At 35.6% G+C, this 18,758-nt stretch overlaps 1 protein-coding gene across 5 annotated transcripts in view; it reads right to left on the minus strand.

Annotated features, from left to right (window-relative positions):
- MICAL2 (microtubule associated monooxygenase, calponin and LIM domain containing 2) overlaps positions 1-18,758 on the minus strand; it is a 148,067-nt gene that overhangs the window by 96,887 nt on the left and 32,422 nt on the right. For all 5 annotated transcript variants that reach the window (XM_081936846.1, XM_081936847.1, XM_081936845.1 and 2 more), the window contains exons 3-5: positions 3,217-3,424; positions 2,269-2,385; positions 950-1,051 (exon numbers count right to left, since the gene is read on the minus strand). In XM_081936846.1, coding sequence (XP_081792972.1) covers positions 950-1,051; positions 2,269-2,385; positions 3,217-3,424 — 427 coding nt within the window. The remainder of the gene's footprint in view (positions 1-949; positions 1,052-2,268; positions 2,386-3,216; positions 3,425-18,758) is intronic.

The raw sequence follows: 18,758 nt of genomic DNA on the forward strand, positions 1-18,758 counted from the left end.
CACCACAAGATTGCAAATTAATTTGGAGCAAGAAAACTCTCAAAAGTTTGTTCTTCTCTCCTAGCATTTCTCTATTATGTCCTCTTTTAATTGAATCATACCTCCTCTAACTATATATTTCCTACATCAGATTCTTAAAACTGACCCTCTTCATTTTTCCACTGGGCAGCTCTACATATTTCATACTGAGTGTAAACATTTATTTACAAATCTCCTAAAGAGTTTACTTATTTTGCTATACATTTATTGTGAATATTCTGCCATATTCTTCTGGTACCTCTCAACCTCAGATGTACTGATTTTTTTCTCTCCTAGAATTGGGTAGGCACAACTCTCTGTAGTGATATTAAGTTCAAAAGTTGTAACCTAAAGTCTAGTAGTTCGAAAGAATTAATGTACATCTAATTAAAGCTCAATAGGAATAGGCATGAAGATGTCCAATCATATGACATAGCAAGGGCTATTTAATTAATGTCTCAACGACAAAAGCCAACTTAGAGTTGTGATATTTATTATTATTAAATTCCTTTTAAAATATTTAACAACTAATACAACAGGATCTCTCTCTCCTTCCATTTGGTTACTCTATGCCAAATTCACAATGATTATCTTTTAAGTCAATTTATTGCTTCCTAAAGTAAATTGTTCATTAAATACATAGCAGCAAGTATTCTGCATATTCATTTTGTACACCTGCAGAATTGTGATCCAAATAGCACAATGTGTTCTTACTGGAATAATGAAAAGTTCTGCATTAGATTTTGCAGTTTAAAAAGTGCATGTCTCTTTCTTTTGATAATAGCCAAGTATATTTTAAAAAAATAAAAGTGTAATAATTTTTAAAAGTCTAATCTACTTTATTGTTCTTTATAAAGAAAGAAATGAGCAGGCTCTTTATTTCCATTTTAGATATTTGTCCAATTGAATTTCTATTCTATTTATAACATACCTTCCAAACTATTTCTTCGGCCATCAGCTCCAATTATGACATCAAATTCAAATTCTGATAAGGGATGATCTATTGGGAGAAATTCAGCTCTCCAACCTATTTCTGAAATCAAGAGGTTAGTCAGCAAGTACTATGTCTATGTCTGTATGCCAATAACATATATAATGCAAATCATCTTAAGAAAAGTTTGGAAAAACTTCCCTACTTTCTTCTAGTTGATTTTTTAAAAGATTCAATTTATTAATTGATAATTATATTCATCCATAACACTTCTGTGTTAAACAATAGTTTACACAAATATGATCATGAACCTAGAGAGAGTTTCTATAAATCTAACATATTTATTCTACTCAAAAGTGTATCATGTCATAACAAACATTTATAAGCAAGAAGATTCCACTTTTAGGCTGAATCACAATTTAATTAGCTGCTAATTAATTAGTTAATTAATTCCTGTAATTAGCTTCTTTGTTCAATCCATCCTTAACTTCTTTGGAAAATATTTTCAGAGTCAATCCTTCAGTTTGAGAGAAGGAATGTGGTACAACATCTGTTCTAAAACTTAACATTAGGCAAAATAAATAAAATACACAAAACATGGATTTATTCAGGTTGCATATTGAGATGTGCATAAAATGGAAAATTAATTTTGTTTCAAATCAAAACAAGCACATACTGTTTCAGACGTTTTCCTTAACTGTGGGTGGACAGTAGTTCAACAACAGAAATCCAGAAGGATTTCATTGTTTGAAGATATGGTTGAGGTAAACTTTGGAAAGGTACTAAGGACTGCTCTCTTCTCCTACTCCACATAGCTTAAGCCCAACCTTTCTTCTCTTCTCTTCTCCCCCTGATGCTGTTTTTGAAGCCAAGGATAGTAACATTAGCAGCTAAAGGGAAATAGGGGGAAAAACATTGGAAATGATGGGGACAGAGAGGCTGGTTGTGTATGCTGTCCTTGAAGTCAGGATGAGAGCTATCGATCCAGTCCTTCCATTCACTTGACTCTTCTCATACCTTCCTTCCTTTCTCATACCTCCCTTTACTTAGCAATCATGTATCACCAATAACTTTGGCTTTCTCTACAAACATTTCTGCCCAAAACACAAATTTCCATCTGTGCCTAGATCAAGTTACACAGTTTCACTACAGATACGAATCAAAAATACATATTATGCTCTTGACACAGATTAGCCACAAAAAATGCTTTGCACACCTCTACAGATATAATCAGTTGCACCAAAAATAGTAACCTGTTTTCTAATATTAAAAATTCTTTTTTCATGTGAAATTCTTCCTTACAAAAAACCACAACTTACTTTGATTTTCTTGATCTTCAGGAGGTTCCAAAACTTTCACAAATTCTAAGTTCACATGGATTTCAACTCCCACTAGCAGTGCAATCTTGAAGAGCATAAGCTGAAGTTGTCTAATGCCTATGAAAGACAAATGTTACATGTTAGGTTTTTGATCGCAGCAATAGCAATAGCACTACTGCTTCGCAGTACTTTACAGTTCTGTCTAATCATCTTACAGAGTCAGCATATTGCCAATAACAATCTGGGTCCTCATTTTGCCAATCTTGAAAGGATGGAAGGCTGAGTCAACTTTGAGCAGGTGAGATTTGAACTACCAAATTTCAGGCAGCCAGCAGTCAGTAGAAGTAGCCTGCAGTACTGCACTCTAACCACTGTTCCACCTTGGCTCCTGCATCATACATTATTTACCATTTATTTTCATTCTGGAAGGTATCCAAGAAGTTTTTTTATGGTTTTCTTTTAATGTTAAGAAAGGATTCAACCCTATAAAGTAAAATCCTGTTCCTGTGTTTTATTATGAATAATCCAGATTGTAAATGGGGGCTGTAGTTGAACTCTGACATATACATCAAGTCCTACTGAAAAATTGTACATAAATACTATTTATGTAAATATAATTTCTGTCAACTGATAATTTTTAAAACTCTGAAGGAACACTTTGGCATCCAGGTTAGATAAAAAAACACTTGAAAATACTGACAGGAAGCACACACTGTGAAGGAGTTGCAAAGCACTTAATTTTGTCTTCTTCCAAAAATATCTGTCAAAGACTTTCTCTGCAGTGGATCTTGTTTCCATTATAATAAATGTTATATCATATCAGGAAGACTCAACACACTACATCTACATCTTGGTATTAAGTTGCAGCTAATATTTCTAAAGAAAAAATATTCACCATGGGTATAATGTGCCTTTTCAGAAAGAAACAATGATGTAATTATGACTTACTAATGTGATCAATTGATCCAGCACAAAACTTCCCATAAAACTTTTTAGCTCCCAAACTTCGAAGATCATGAATTGTAAACGGCCAGAGGTGAAGTACATTGTTTCTTGAAAAAGTGTCTCGCTTTTCTACTACGACGACTTTGGCTCCAAGAAAGGCAAGTTCTATGGCAGTTCTCAAGCCACAGGGACCACCTCCAACAATCAAACACTGGAAGAACAAATAATAGGAAAATTAGTTATAATTAGACCTATAGAAAAATTAAAATTTACACTTTCCTGCACAGCCAGCAAATAATGAAAGACACATCTAAAACCTTGAGAGAAGCTAACCATAATCACTTAAGCTGGTAAAAGTCAAGGGCAAAATCAATTCATATTATGGATAGGATTCAAAATATTAAGACTGAGCAACCTTGGCTACTGAAATTCCCAAAGTGACTTTGGGCCAAAGTCACTCTCAGTCCAATGCATTTCACAAAAAAACGTGATTGTGGAAAACTTTGGAACACAAAATGTTATACCTGCTACTGTGAATTTCTTGAGTTATAAGTCTAACAAATAATATAATAACTCCATACAAAATATACTTCCTCAAAAATCTCCCATTTAATTCAGAGATGAATCCTTTGTGGTTGACTTTCCACCAATGGCCCAATTACATGTTCTTAGTTGTTCTCCTTCATTAAATAGTTGTATATAACCTTAATCCAGATATTAATTTCTTCCGGTAAACTCTCCTTTCTAAAGCTATTTGCTCCAAAACTGCTTTATTGTATATAGTAAACAGCACTTTTGGGCACAGAAGATAGATATATATCAGTAGGTGGAAAATAACTCATAGCTAAGCCCTTCCTCAGTTGCTTTCCCTTCACAGCAAGTAGTTAGGTCAAAAACAATATTCTGACATGAATATACCCTGTTTCCCTGAAAATAAGACCTACCTGGATAATAAGCCCAATTGGGATTTGAGCGCATGCACTAAAATAAGCCCTCCCCTGAAAATAAGCCTTCCCTGAAAATATTGCAACACAGCAGCAGCCATGAAGTGACCATGCTCACTGCCTCCTGCACTTCAAAAATAATAAGACCACCCTGAAAATAAGGCCAAGTGCTTATTTCAGGGGTCAAAAGAAAATAAGACCCTGTCTTATTTTCAGGGAAACATGGTATTTTGGACCAAATCAACTTGAAAAATTCATTGTTCTTTCGAGAACCAATCAGTTCTTCAGTACAGATTTCACATATTGGCATACATTCTCTCTCTCTCTCTCTCTCTCTCTCTCTCTCTCTCTCTCTCTCTCTCTCTCTCTTACACACACACACACACACACACACACACACACACACACTGTGCTGATGAATTGTTAAAAAAGTTCTTATGGTGACTGGCAGAAGATACGGAAAATAAAACCCCAAGTACTAATATAACCTATGCTTACTTTACCCTATGAAACCCAATAAATTAGTTGCATTTCTGCATAGATAAATTTGGTCTTTCCAGCTAGATTTAGCATATAAAGTCAAAACTACTAAATTATAAAAGGCAGAAAGAATAACCTTAACAAGAGGAAGAGCCAGAACCAAGACAAAAGTCAAATAAGAGAAATCTGAATCCAGAACATGAATGTAATTTGAAAAGTGTTTCAGATATGACCCTCCCTAGTTTTCACAAAGATAAAGGGAGGGAGGGAGAAGTGATTTGGACCTCAAAAATTCTGTTACTGTAATTTTATAATAAAAGTAGCATTAGCATTCATAACTTTGATTTCCTAGTCTAGCCTCCTTTAAAGGCTGAGATAAAGCTACAAAGGTACTTTGTATCAACTGCTATCATAAAACTGGTTCAGTTGGCCTAATTATATGGACAGTACTATCTAGTCCAGATACTATCAAGATTGAGGAAACAGTTGGCAGAGGTTTATGAGATTTGTCAGCACATTTTTTTATGATTCACATGAGAACTCTGAGTTCTAACAAACATTGCTAAAGAGATATACACAGTTTAACAGTACTCAACACATATACACTATAAATAGTTTAATCTTTTCCGGCCTGCTAGGCAAAGATGTGCGTATGCATATGTCTGTGCATATATACAAACAATTCCAGTTATAAAAAGTGACTCATTCAAACTTCAGTTTTTCAAGGAATATTCTTTTATCACTTAAAACATACATTCTTTTGAGCAGTCGCAAGATAAACCACCACCTACTTTCTCTGAGGCATGCGGTTAGCAACAGTTTTATGCCACAATCTGTGAATACCATCGAACATATTTACATTAAATTACTTGCGTTGTAGTTTTGTTTATCAAGATTTCTTACTAAAATGCAAAATACACATGTTATTTGCCATGCATATTAAAAAAAAACTGGAGGACAAGAACAATAAGGTTCTTAACTGCATTAAGCATAGTAGTGTTTAGACTCTTGCATTTAGCAAATTATGAATGAGACTGAACAAATTAGTTCTCAATTACATTTAAATCTGAAGATACAAAAAGAAAACCATTTAATATACAGTACAAACACCTAACTTTGTACCAAAGATGCTTTTTCTGGAGACAACTGGAGAAAAGCACCTTTGGGACAACTATGACCTGGATGACTGAGAATCTCAACACACCTAACTTTGTACTATATACTGATTCCCAGATTTTTCTCCATTTCCAAATCTAGTTAATCCATTTATGATGAAAGGGAGCAAATAAGACATAAAGTGCTAGGCAAAGACTCAATAAGGAGAACAGTCAGAAAAACAGACCCAATAGCGTCATTCTGGGCTCATAGACTGACAGACAGCTTATATTAGCTTGAATTCTGGATTTATGCCTGGTTTACAAAATGCCTTCCTTTTAACTCATTCTTCTGTTTGCAAAATTGGAATCTAAAGGAAAGAATTATTTTTTTAAAGTAAATCATTGCTTCAAGGCTTTTAATGACTCTGGTGCTTTTGCCTTGGCTGACTTGCAGCAAAAAATTCAGTGTGTGAAAATAGAAGAGCTGACTGAATTTGCTATTGATAAATGGATAATACTCCCACCTTGGTTAACATTAAAGAACCACTTCCATCTCTCTTTCATCCAAAAAGATTTTAAGCTACATTGCATGAAGAAGAAGAATTTTGCTGAAAAGAAAGCAAACCAAAGAGGTTTTGCATGCACCTACATACAGGGACAGCTGATAGATGCAGCCAGAAAAAGATGCAGCTGTTTTAAGGACTTGAAAAGAAGTGTTTCATTCATGTTCCCATGCTTTGCAAATAATATCTTTCTGTGCAACTTTCATATAGTATAAACCATTACTTTGACAGAAAAATGGGATACAGGAGAAGAGTAGAATGAAAAAATTGCTATGTTATTATTAAGCAGGCATGCATGTTTACAACTTGATTTATTGTGTCCAAGTTGCAGAATAGAATAGAATAGAATAGAATAGGCTAGGATAGGCTAGGATAGGCTAGGGTAGGGTAAGATAGGATAGGATATAACAGAACAGAACAGATTTCTTTATTGGCCAAGTGTGATTGGACACACATAATGTTATGTTCATTGTGTGTTCTTGTTCTATGAATTTTTTTGGCCACTGTTTTTGTTAGATTGGGTAATGGATAGGCACACACAGGCTTAACGGTAACAACAGCTCCTTATTAAGTACAACAAGTGAGAAAAATCCAGCGAAGATTGAGTCTGACAGCAGCTCTTTTATAGGGAGCTGTCAGACCCTTCGACCAATAGGATTAAACCTCTGTTCCCGCCGGAACAGAGGACCTTGGTGAAAACCACTGTAGTTAGAGCAAGTATCTAACAGTTTTTTTGGGGGGGGTTGCTACTTGGTTCAGTTCATTGCTCTGAAAGTTTCTAGAGACTGCACAACACACTTTTAAATAAGATGAAAGATAACTATACTATTTTAAATAATAGACATTTATAAAACTCTCTGATATGTCATACTATTGAATGTACTGTAAAGCTTGAAGCAAAAAATGGTTTTCTATGTCAGAATCCACCTCCGCCACTCTACAGCTAGGTGTATGAAGCATAATTGCCTTATTCAATATGCATCTGATATCATACAAATCTGATGCCTTATATTTACATCTAAGGAAATACTTTAAGTAAGCATCAATTTGTTCCAACTTATATAGCAGATGTTATCAGATAAATTTATCTCACTCCTGATGTGAACTACAAAGGATTGTTTTAAAGAAATAGTGTAGATGCCAATGTCCTCAAGGAAAAAGCTCCTTTGTTCATATTAGTGCACAGGAATGCAGGGAAACATACCTCCAAGTTATTTTTGAGACAGGAACAAAGTCATCTGCTAGGACACTGGACTAAATTGTATTTGGTTTGGCAAGTAAATTAAGCAAGTTGTGTGCATTTCTTATTAAAAGCTGTTAAGAAAGCTGCACTCAGAATTTAGTACTCTTGAGTTTAATAGGACTTTGTTCTAGGAACCTATACATAGGGTTACAGCTATGCCCCACAATTTTTTTGTAATGTAGAATTTGGGCCTTTTTAAGACAAAGTTTTAAATCTAAAAATAAAATCCTTGTCAAATATGTTAAAGTTAAGCACTACCAGATATTCTGTGCCACCTATCAGAGTGACAAAATAGTTTAAGAGTCTTATTAAGCATGGTTATAAATTTTGCTCACAGGTAATTAACATTCTCTTTAAGTAATTCTGAATGTCATTTTATGTTGATAAAAGAGCTGTTTTGCTTCACGTTACATTAAAAAGTTAAACATTCTCATTTAACAGACTTGATCCATTATATATTTTAAGTAAATGCTAATACAGCAAAATTAATATATCTTTTCTAAACTGTAGATATTTTAACTATTGTTGGGCCAAATATTTTGTTTCTATGGTATGTCTGTAAAATAAATTCTGCTCCAAAGCAAAATCTACCCTTTCCCTCCTCCCCTCTATCATATATTGACCTACGCTTGGTTTATTTAAAATCAACAAAAGGTAACATTACCTGGCTTCAACAGAATTTAATACATGAGCCCTATTGCTACATACATAATCATGATTCTATTTCAATAAAGGCATCCAAATGTCAAAATTAATTACGGTGAATGTCCTCACCATAAAGCACTGCAAGAGAGATTGTTACCACTTATTTTCCCAGTCCTCTGCATTCCTTGCCTTAAGAGACCTTCGATTACAATCTATTTTCTGATTAGCATGACAGTTTGCTTGCTTGGACTTTGATCTGTCCTTAGGACAACACATACTCATTCTATTGCTAGTTCACTAATATAGCTCTGTGACTTTACTCTGCCTTTGGTTCTTTGACCCAGTTTAAAATATTTGACCTTTATTGTTTGTTTGATTCCTCTTTTATTCAATGTTATCTTTATCTTTTCCCCTATAATTAGTGGCAATTTTTTATTCTTTGTGGTTTGGATTACAGGTGAAACTCAAAAAATTAGAATATCGTGCAAGTTCATTTATTTCAGTAATGCAACTTAAAAGGTGAAACTAATATATGAGATAAGACTCATTACATGCAAAGCAAGATAGTTCAAGCCATGATTTGTCATAACTGTGATGATTATGGCGTACAGCTCATTTGGCAGTATGGGCAGCTGGAAAATGAAGTCAGCATCCCCATAAAGCTCATCTGCGGAAGGAAGCATGAAGTGCTCCAAAATCTCCTGATAGACGGCTGCGTTGACCCTGGTCTTAATGAAGCACAGTGGTCCAAAGTCCTGTTGCTCAGTGGTCCAAAGTCCTCTTTTCTAATGAGAGCAACTTTTGCCAAAAGCACCAAAAACTGGTTCAATGACCGTGGGATTACTGTGCTTGATTGGCCTCTCCATTCTTCCTCCATACTCTGGGTCCTTTGTTTCCAAATGAGATGCAAAAGTTGCTCTCATCAGAAAAGAAGACTTTGAACCACTGTGCTTCATTAAGACCAGGGTCAACACAGTCGTCTACCAGGAGCACTTCATGCTTCCTTCCGCCGACAAGCTTTATGGGGATGCTGACTTCATTTTCCAGCTGCCCACAGTGCCAAAAGCACCAAAACCTGGTTCAATGACTGTGGGATTACTGTGCTTGATTGGCCAGCAAACTCGTCTGACCTGAACCCCATAGAGAATCTATGGGGCATTGCCAAGAGAAAGATGAGAGACATGAGACCAAACAATGCAGAAGAGCTGAAGGCCGCTATTGAAGCATCCTGGTCTTCTATAACACCTCAGCAGTGCCACAGGCTGATAGCTTCCATGCCACACTGCATTGAGGCAGTAATTGCTGCAAAAGGGGCCCAAACCAAGTACTGAGTACATATGCATGTTTATACTTTTCAGAGGTCCGATATTGTTCTATTGTAGAATCCTTGTTTTATTGATTGCATGTAATATTCTAATTTTCTGAGATGGTGGATTTGGGGTTTTCATGAGCTGTATGCCATAATCATCACAATTATGACAAATTACGGCTTGAACTATCTTGCTTTGCATGTAATGAGTCTTATCTCATATATTAGTTTCACCTTTTACTGAAATAAATGAACTTTTGCACGATATTCTAATTTTTTGAGTTTCACCTGCAAATCTGCTTTCTGCTACTTTTGAGGTACTTTGATTTAGATGTAAGAATCTGTAAAAGTTTTATTTTACTTTTACCTTTGTAACTGGCAGCCTACACCATTCTTCCTGAACTTGTCACAAGGTAGCTCTGAGCTCCTGCAATAAGTCTTCAGTAGAACTGATTTGTCTCACTAGAAGTCAAACACTTGACTTGAATAGATAAGATCCTTGCTACAGATATAAGAACTTTCATTAGTATGACAGGCAGCTTCTGGCAGGCTAAATTCTAGATGCTTACATGCCCCAAGGTTTGAATATGAAGAATAATTTTCTCACTGTTTTGTAATGTATACTAAGCTTTCTCAACATAGCCAACTGGTTGCATCTGCACTTTGTTTACAAAACAGCTCTTTCTGTTCCCAACTTCTTTCCTTTCCACCTTGACCACAGTAGCAGTCACAAATATCTTTCATTAGATGTCTCACACTATTTGGATTTTATCAAATATTCATATTGATAATATTTTTAGCGTTTTATTTCATAACTCTTTCATATCTAACAGCCATACTGATTCCAGAGAAGCACATTAAATGTCATGTGCTAACAAAGGGAGAAGCAACTAGACCCAAAGTAGGATAGGCATCCCACTCTAAGCGTACTTAGATGCATATGCTTAAATTTTATTCATCTTCTTTCTCATTCTTTTTCACATTATTTTCCAAACTTCAGAGGAATACAAGAGCTTGCCCTGCATTAAGACAGTTTAGCTCCTGTTCATCTAATGTAGAACCATCTACTTATATACGTTCTCTGGGTAATTAAGTAGATATGGATTTATAACTTTGAACTGAATGTGTCAAGTAATATGGGAATTCAACCTTCTGCATACTGTATTGAAAAATAATTAAGAAATCAATTACCAAGTGACCCGCATGGGAAATTACCTTCCATTTTGAATGTTGCTGGTCATTGACTGAATAAACCATCTTTTATTTTCATTTCGGTTTACCTTCACTGAGAATAGAAGAGACTGTTGAAAAGATGCAGATTTCCAGTGAAGGAAATGGCTGCAGACATTATGGCTGGAAAGCAGGCCTGAGGCTTGTTGTACTTGCAATGCTAATTTATATTTTTCTGTATCATCAAACAGGTTCCTATACTATCTTGTCCTATCGTAGCCACTTTCATTTTCCCCTTTTCTATCCAAATTTCAATAGCATTTAGACCCCAGAAAAATCTCATCCCTTGTATTAATTAGAACCTTTATGCTATTTTATTTTATATTTTTGAGGCTGTGGAGATGAATACTTTTCTGTTTCATATTTGGTTTACTAAACTGATTTTTAAAATTCACCCAGAACTTAATTCTGGGTTGTCCTGCTGATTTAAATATTACTAGTTTAGATGGAAGCGTGTAATGTTGTCAACAAACTAAGTGTAACTTTAAAAGTAGGAAAATTATATTCCTTGTTTTCTCCTGCAAATTCAGCACATGCTATCTACCAGTTTATTACTTTGTCTTTTGCTAGTAGTGTAAGAACTGAGCTCCTTTCAGGAGCTTAAGAATTGTTTATTACTGGGCTTTAATCATTCCTGTCTCATAGTCTGGAACAGCTTCCCCACAATGACTCATTAAGACCCACATCATCTAGCTCATAATGTTAAGTTTCCTATAACTTCACTGTGGCATTACTCACAGGTATTCTCATCTCTTACTATTTAAGCATCTGACCTCACTTCATCATCTTCTAGTGTCCATTTTAAAAACAAGTAGTCAGTATCAATAGTTATCTACAAATAATTCCATTTATTTTGCAAAACTCTCTTAAACTGTCAAAACTATAGCTAAATATCCCTCACTATCACATTAGTGGAAGACTATAACCAATAGACTTAAAAAGGAACTGTACCAAGTTCATTCTGGAGGCAACAATCAAGTGCCAGAAAAAGCAGTTCTTAGTACTGATGGCATTAAACCCAAATTAATCTCTTCAAACAAGATGCTCCTGGAGTCAAATATTTTGTTCTGTTCTGTTATCAAAAAAGTATTGTTTGTGGGGGTTTTTTCAACACCGGTGCTTGATAAAGAACTACTTCCTATACATTTCTTTTTTTTAAAAGAACACATATAAACCAAACCATTATGCAAATAATATAAATGGTAAAATCCTAACTTCCTTCGAGCATTTTTGTCCAAGTGACTTAATCTTTCTACTTAATGCTGTTAAAAGAGTGTTTAGTTATTTTGAGCAACTCTGCCCAAATAATTGGATTTAGTAAAATCAGTAACTCTCTACAAGGTGACAACAGATTGGAATTTTGCAAATTCACCAAATACACCTCCCATCAAATAACAATCTTAGGATTCTTCCATCTATACTTATCACGAAGACCATTTGGTCATATCAAAGGATCTTGAACTAAGGAGCGCAAGTCAGATCATTTCCAGGCTATCTAAAAACTGATTCCCATGTCTCCATCGTCTGGTTTATCTTGCCCTCTCTACTTTCACTGCACACTGCTCTCTAATATCTCTAGTGGGCCATATAATTACTTGTCTTCACAGCTAATTCTTGAGCTAAAATTGCATACTTATTCCCCACTAACTTTATTTTTATTGAGACATTGTGCTTACTGTCATCTGGTAATAATTGCAGTTGTTTTTCAGGACAGCGTGTGCTTGCACAGTACAGAAATCATCAGAGTGATGTCTTGATGTCTGCGGTTCTTGTGGTTTGAAATAAAACAGGTAATGCTAAATAAGCATAAATAATCGGAGGGAGTCCCAGAATTGTGTTGCTTTTTTAAAAAAATTGGGATGATGAAAGCCGTTTGGCTTTAAATGAGTTTCTTGGCTCATGGTTTTATTAGCTGAATCTAAGCATTTTATTCAAAGCAACTTGCACATTTTCCACAATTTCTAAGCGATGCTGAATTCTGCTCTACATTATTAGAATGTTTTGTTTAATTTACAAAGTACTTGCAGTCCTCAGAGGGACAGTTTGGTGCAGTGGTTAAGGCTAGAAACCAGAAGACAGTGAGTTCTAGTCTCATATTAGGCAAAAAAAAGTGGCTGACCTTGGGCCAGTTACCCTCTCTCAGCCTTCGGAAGGAGGCAATGGCAAAAAACCAACAACTCCAGGGGTTTTTCCAGGCAGTCACCAGGAATCAACACCAACTTGTAGGCACCCCCTCCTCCGCCTACCAAATTTAATAGTCTCTAATAACAAAAAAGGTATGATTTTAATTGCCTTAAATCCATGGTAATAAATTAAATTTTCAGTACGCTAGTCCTCAGATAATACAGATGCTCATTTCAAACAGCATTTTTCTTACTGCATTCTTGTGTTCTGTGATGCATGCATTTATTCTTCTGTCCAACATATATAGGACAAACAAACAGAAGAATAAATGCACGCATCACAGAACACAAGAATGCAGTAAGAAAAAAAGAAAAAAACTTCCTCCCTTTTCCAGCATCTTAAAACTACAGGACATGAAATCAATTTTGAAGGAGCCAGGTTAATCTCCAAAACAGAACACCTCAACAAGAGAATAATTATGGAAGCCATCGAAATAGAGAAACACCCCCACAACATGAATAAACGTGATGATACCTCCCGCCTACCAAACATCTGGAAACCAGCCCTAGCCAATAAACGAACACCACCCACCACCCAAGCCGTTATAATACAAAACAACAATGCACACACAGCCAGCACCAATCAGCACCAATCTACCAATCATGATACAACCACACAACCAATTATTCCACTTACTGAAACAAAACCAGCACCCCATCCCCTCCCACCAAGATTTACAGAAAGACGGCAGCTCCGTTTCCATTTTAAGCCCAAGCCCGAAGATGGCAGGTGAGATCTTGCCGAAACGTTGCAAAGACAATCTCAATCCTACACAGGAAAAGACCCGAATACAACAAAACCAGCATATATATATATATATAAATTCACTCTTAGAAATGTTAACAGTTATTATGAAACTACATGCAGAAATCACACTTTCAAATGTGCTTCAGAGTACAATGCAAAGTACTGTATGGCATGTACTGCTTATTTCCTCAATTTCACTTCCACCTTTTACATCAACCATTTGCAATTCCTGTTTAATCCTGTCAGGAACTAAATTAAGCTAGTAGCTCATGTTAGATTTTGAAAAAATATCCAAGTTATCCAATTCCATTCCAAAACCTTGACCATAATTACAGCTCTATAGAATTTTAATGCATTCAAAATTTGTTTCCTTTTTGTACTTCACGCAAGCGGTTTCAGCTTTCCTGGAATGATTTATCCCAAATTCTCCACGAAAATAGCATCCAGGATTTGAAAGGTAGAGTTAAATATGGAACTGATATTAGCATCATTTATAACATGGTAGTCATTGGTATAACATTTTATTCTGATAAAATATTCCAGGCTGCCTTTGACAGTCCCCCACGAACACGTCCCCCCCCCATATTTTAGTCCCAGACTATATAGAGGGCTATAGGGGAGAAGGTATGGTAGGTATTTCATTACTTTAAACCTTTCCTCTAAGCCAGATTGCTTTAGAAGCGCCTCAATGCCAAAAGCCATTAAATTTGCATTAAAATTATGGGGTGGGGGGGCAGTAGAACAGTGTGTGCTGTTCAAGAAACATTTACTTGAAACATGTACCTACAACAATAACTTCATTGCTCTCTGAACTACATTTCTCAAAAGGAGGAAGGAGACTCTAGAAAAGAAAGGATATTAAAAAGCCATGAAAAAATACACACTGATATCAAATGTCTTTTTTATAAATTTCCAAATATAACTACATTCAAACTGATAGAAAATGGGGATGGGGTGAAATTGTTATCATACATGTAACAATTGCTGCTGTTTTTCTCAGAATACCTTACTTTGTTTGAGTATCAAGAAGATAGTCTTAGCTTGAATGGATTTTTTTTTCTTTCATTATAATGTACACTAATTCATATTTTTCAATATTAACCTGCTTCATATTTCCTGAGAAAATGATCTATCATTTCAAGCCTTGGCTAAGAAACAATAAAGTTTAATATTAAACTAACAAAGGGCACACTTGCCACAGACAGCGTTTGTGTACCTTGATTCAGCTAGCTGGAAATGCATAAAGCGTATGGTGAAGTATTTATGTATCTTACTGTGGAAGTGCATTAAAAAAATTGCTGAGTTTGTATTCCAGACATTATCAAGCAAAAACAAACAGATTAAGCAATGTACTTATTGCCAGTTTGTCTGCTCTTGAAGCACTGACTGGGAAAAGTGATTAGAACTGCATCAGACAGCTGTAGGTGTTCCATTTGCACGAATTTTAAAGAGCTTGCCCAACCTTCTCTGTACATATTTACCCCATTGAAAAAGCCACCTATTGCTTCTACTGATATTAGATCAGCAGGTATCTGACAAGCAGGAAAATGGGGTGTGTGTGTGTGATAAATCAGAACTATAGCAAGGCAGGTAGTAAATCACTCACTTCCATGCGGAGTTCTGATCCAGATGAATCTCTCCATTCTGAATAATGCACAATTGACTTACTAGTAATGGTAATGAAGTAATGTTTAGTTGGATACACCCCCTCTCTTCACAGTATGCAAGAGCTAACATTGCGAAATGGTTTTTGCTGTCAAGATTATTGAATTATTGAAGGAGGTTTGGTCCTCTCTCAGGTGATCTGCAGGCCCATTTGCACAGTATTTAATAGACTAAATTCAGCTGTTTCAGAAGCATAAGTAATAATACAAGTGATTATTCTACCCAAAACCCCATTTTCCAATTGTGACTACCAATCGAGTTCAGTAAAAATATGCAGAAATTTAAAGAAGCAATATTAGATAATATACAATGATTCCAATTTAATCAATATGCAATATGGAACATGTGGTTCAGATTTTTTGCATTACTCCTACCTCAAAATTGATTTTAGACAGGCATTCCTATTAATTAAATTCATTGTATTTATTTTGTACAATGACAATAAAGACTATACTATAAATTGAAGGCTAAAATAGAAATAGGAATACTTACTTTTTCCTACAAAAGCAGAGATTTATCTGTCAAAGTTCTCCCTCAACCATTAAAAAGTTGTCTATTCTAATATTGTTGTAGCCAACATCTGAAAATATGTTTATTTAAAACTGAATGTCACTGTTTATTTCTTATAAATCTATTGATTTCCCTGTTTTTTGTTTCAGATATTTTTATTTATGATTTTTTCACTACTGTATGTATGTAGTTTCTTCCATTCAATTATGTCTGATTCTTAAAGATCCCTGCACTTTTCTTGGTGAGGTAATACAAAAATACAATAGCAGAGTTGGAAGGGACCTTGGAGGTCTTCTAGTCCAACCCCCTGCCTAGGCAGGAAACCCTATACCGTTTCAGACAAATGGCTATCCAACATCTTCTTAAAGACTTCCAGTGTTGGGGCATTCACAGCTTCTGGAGGCAAGCTGTTCCACTGATTAATTGTTCTGTCAGGAAGTTTCTCCTCAGTTCTAAGTTGCTTCTCTCCTTGATTAGTTTCCACCCATTGCTTCTTGTTCTACTCTCAGATGCCTTGGAAAATAGTTTGACTCCCTCTTCTTTGTGGCAACCCCTGAGATATTGGAACACTGCTATCATGTCTCTCCTAGTCCTTCTTTCTCTTAAGCTAGACATACTCAGTTCCTGCAACCCTTCTTCGTATGTTTTAGTCTCCAGTCCCCTAATCATCTTTGTTGCTCTTCTCTGCACTCTTTCTAGAGTCTCCACATCTTTTCTACATCGTGGTGACCAAAACTGAATGCAGTATTCCAAGTGTGGCCTTACCAAGGCATTATAAAGTGGTATTAACACTTCACGTGATCTTGATTCTATCCCTGTGTTGATGCAGCCTAGAACTGTGTTGGTTTTTTTGGCAGCTGCTGCACACTGCTGGCTCATATTTAAATGGTTGTCCAGTAGGACTCCAAGATCCCTTTCACAGTTACTACTGTTGAGCAAGGTACCACCTATTCTGTACCTGTGCATTTCGTTTTTGTTGCCTAAATGTAGAACCTTACTCTTTTCACCATTGAATTTCATTTTATTAGATAGTGCCCAATGTTCAAGTTTGTCAAGATCCTTCTGTATCTTAAGCCTATCTTCTGGAGTGTTGGCTATAAGGTTTTCAAAACTGGTTTGTCATTGCCTACTTTCTAGAATGCAGAGAAAGTGAGAAAGTGGCCCACAGTCACCCAGCTGACTTTGTACCTAAGGTGACACTAGAACTCACATTCTCCCAGTTTGTGGCCTAATGCCTTCACCATTATATTTATTTTTATTTTATGTATTTTATACTTATATACCACATTATAAATAATGCAATATATACATTTTAAGGCTACAAGATAGATGATAGATAGATGATAGATAGATAGGTAGACAGACAGACAATCAGAAATAATGTAGACAGTAAGGTGCAAGACTGCTGCACTATTTATGTCTACGCAGGAATTTCAACATGATTTTCTAACATTTAGCGAAACATTCTAGCCCGTCCACAAAGTTTAATTCTATGACCATTAATGATCAACATGGGAATCATATTTTATTTCAAGTATGTTTGTTCTCTCTAATTGTATGGAAGATTTTAGTTCCACAACTGATTTATATACTGGCATGTACTTTAATCTTCTAAGGTGCTAAACCTAGTAGTTTTAGTATCTTAATACCAGTACTGCCTCAAAGTAGTCTCTTGGGATTTGTTCTTGTTTCTGCACTTCCTATCACTCATACTTATATCATAGATATTTTTTGATAGGAAACAATGATTCATCAGTAAAGAATGCTTGCTTGATAGCTACATTTGGCTGGCAATCCAGTCAGTGTTTTCATTACATTCCTCAGATTAAGCATTTCCATACATACAGTCTGGTTACTCTGATAGTAGATAAAACAATTTTGGATCATTTTGGAGTAACTGAAATTTATTAATTGATACTGTTTTCTATTAAAATGTCATTTTGGTTTAATTTCTGTGGAATATTCACATTTTTAAAAAATGTCAAAAAGCCATTGTTAATAATAAAATTTGGGATAGTCCAATTCTTCTCTATCCTGGGAACAGAAAACACATTTTTAAAAATCCTTAATTACAGAAGGATACTAACTACTTAAGTTGCACATATTCCATATATTCAACAGGTAACTCAAATTATCCCATTTACATCAGTGCTACAGTTAATGACTTAGTTCACAGGTAGGACAGTGATGTATGAAGAAACTTATGGTCAGTTCTCAAAGCTGAGACAGTTCACAGCATCTCCATAGTCAGGCACTTGGCCACTGGCTCACCATTTTGGACTGCAGGATCCTGCGGTCACATGATCACCATCTGTGACCTTCATTGCCTGCTCCCAACAAGCAAAGTCAATGGGAACCTGGCAGGAGGGCCCAAATCTCAATCTTGTGATATTGAGCTAAAATACTGTGCAGGATTCACTTAACGACTGCAACTGAAACTATATGAGTTGATGTGATCATGTAACATTGTGTTTCACAACCCCTTTGTTTATCGATAGAGTTGCCGGTCCCAATGACTGTCATTAATAGAGGACTAATTGTATTAATTAGTCAGGTTCAAAGTGTAGAAGATGACCAGAATGAGGCTAAGGGGAGTGGGGGGGGGGGGAAGCATGTCACAAATCTCAAATCCCTTCATGTCCACAAGAGATCTCAATCTTGTGATATTGAGATAAAATACCGTGCAGTATAAGTCCAGTTCACTTGAATTCTGTTGACTCTTCGTCAACAGTGCCAATTTGCTTTGACTGCAGTAATTCAGATTCTTGTAAGAGAGCTTAAGCTTGCAATAAAACCTTATATTCATTTGAACTGCCTGGATTGCTGATTTCTTGCGTTTGAAACAAAGCATTTTAACCTAATTGAATGCAAATGGATTCAGTTTTTCAATAAGGATGTTCCCCTTCCACCTACATAGTGATCATTCAC

Source organism: Natrix helvetica (assembly GCF_964273705.1).
Source record: "Natrix helvetica genome assembly, chromosome: 1".
In the NCBI taxonomy this organism is placed as follows: domain Eukaryota; kingdom Metazoa; phylum Chordata; class Lepidosauria; order Squamata; family Natricidae; genus Natrix; species Natrix helvetica.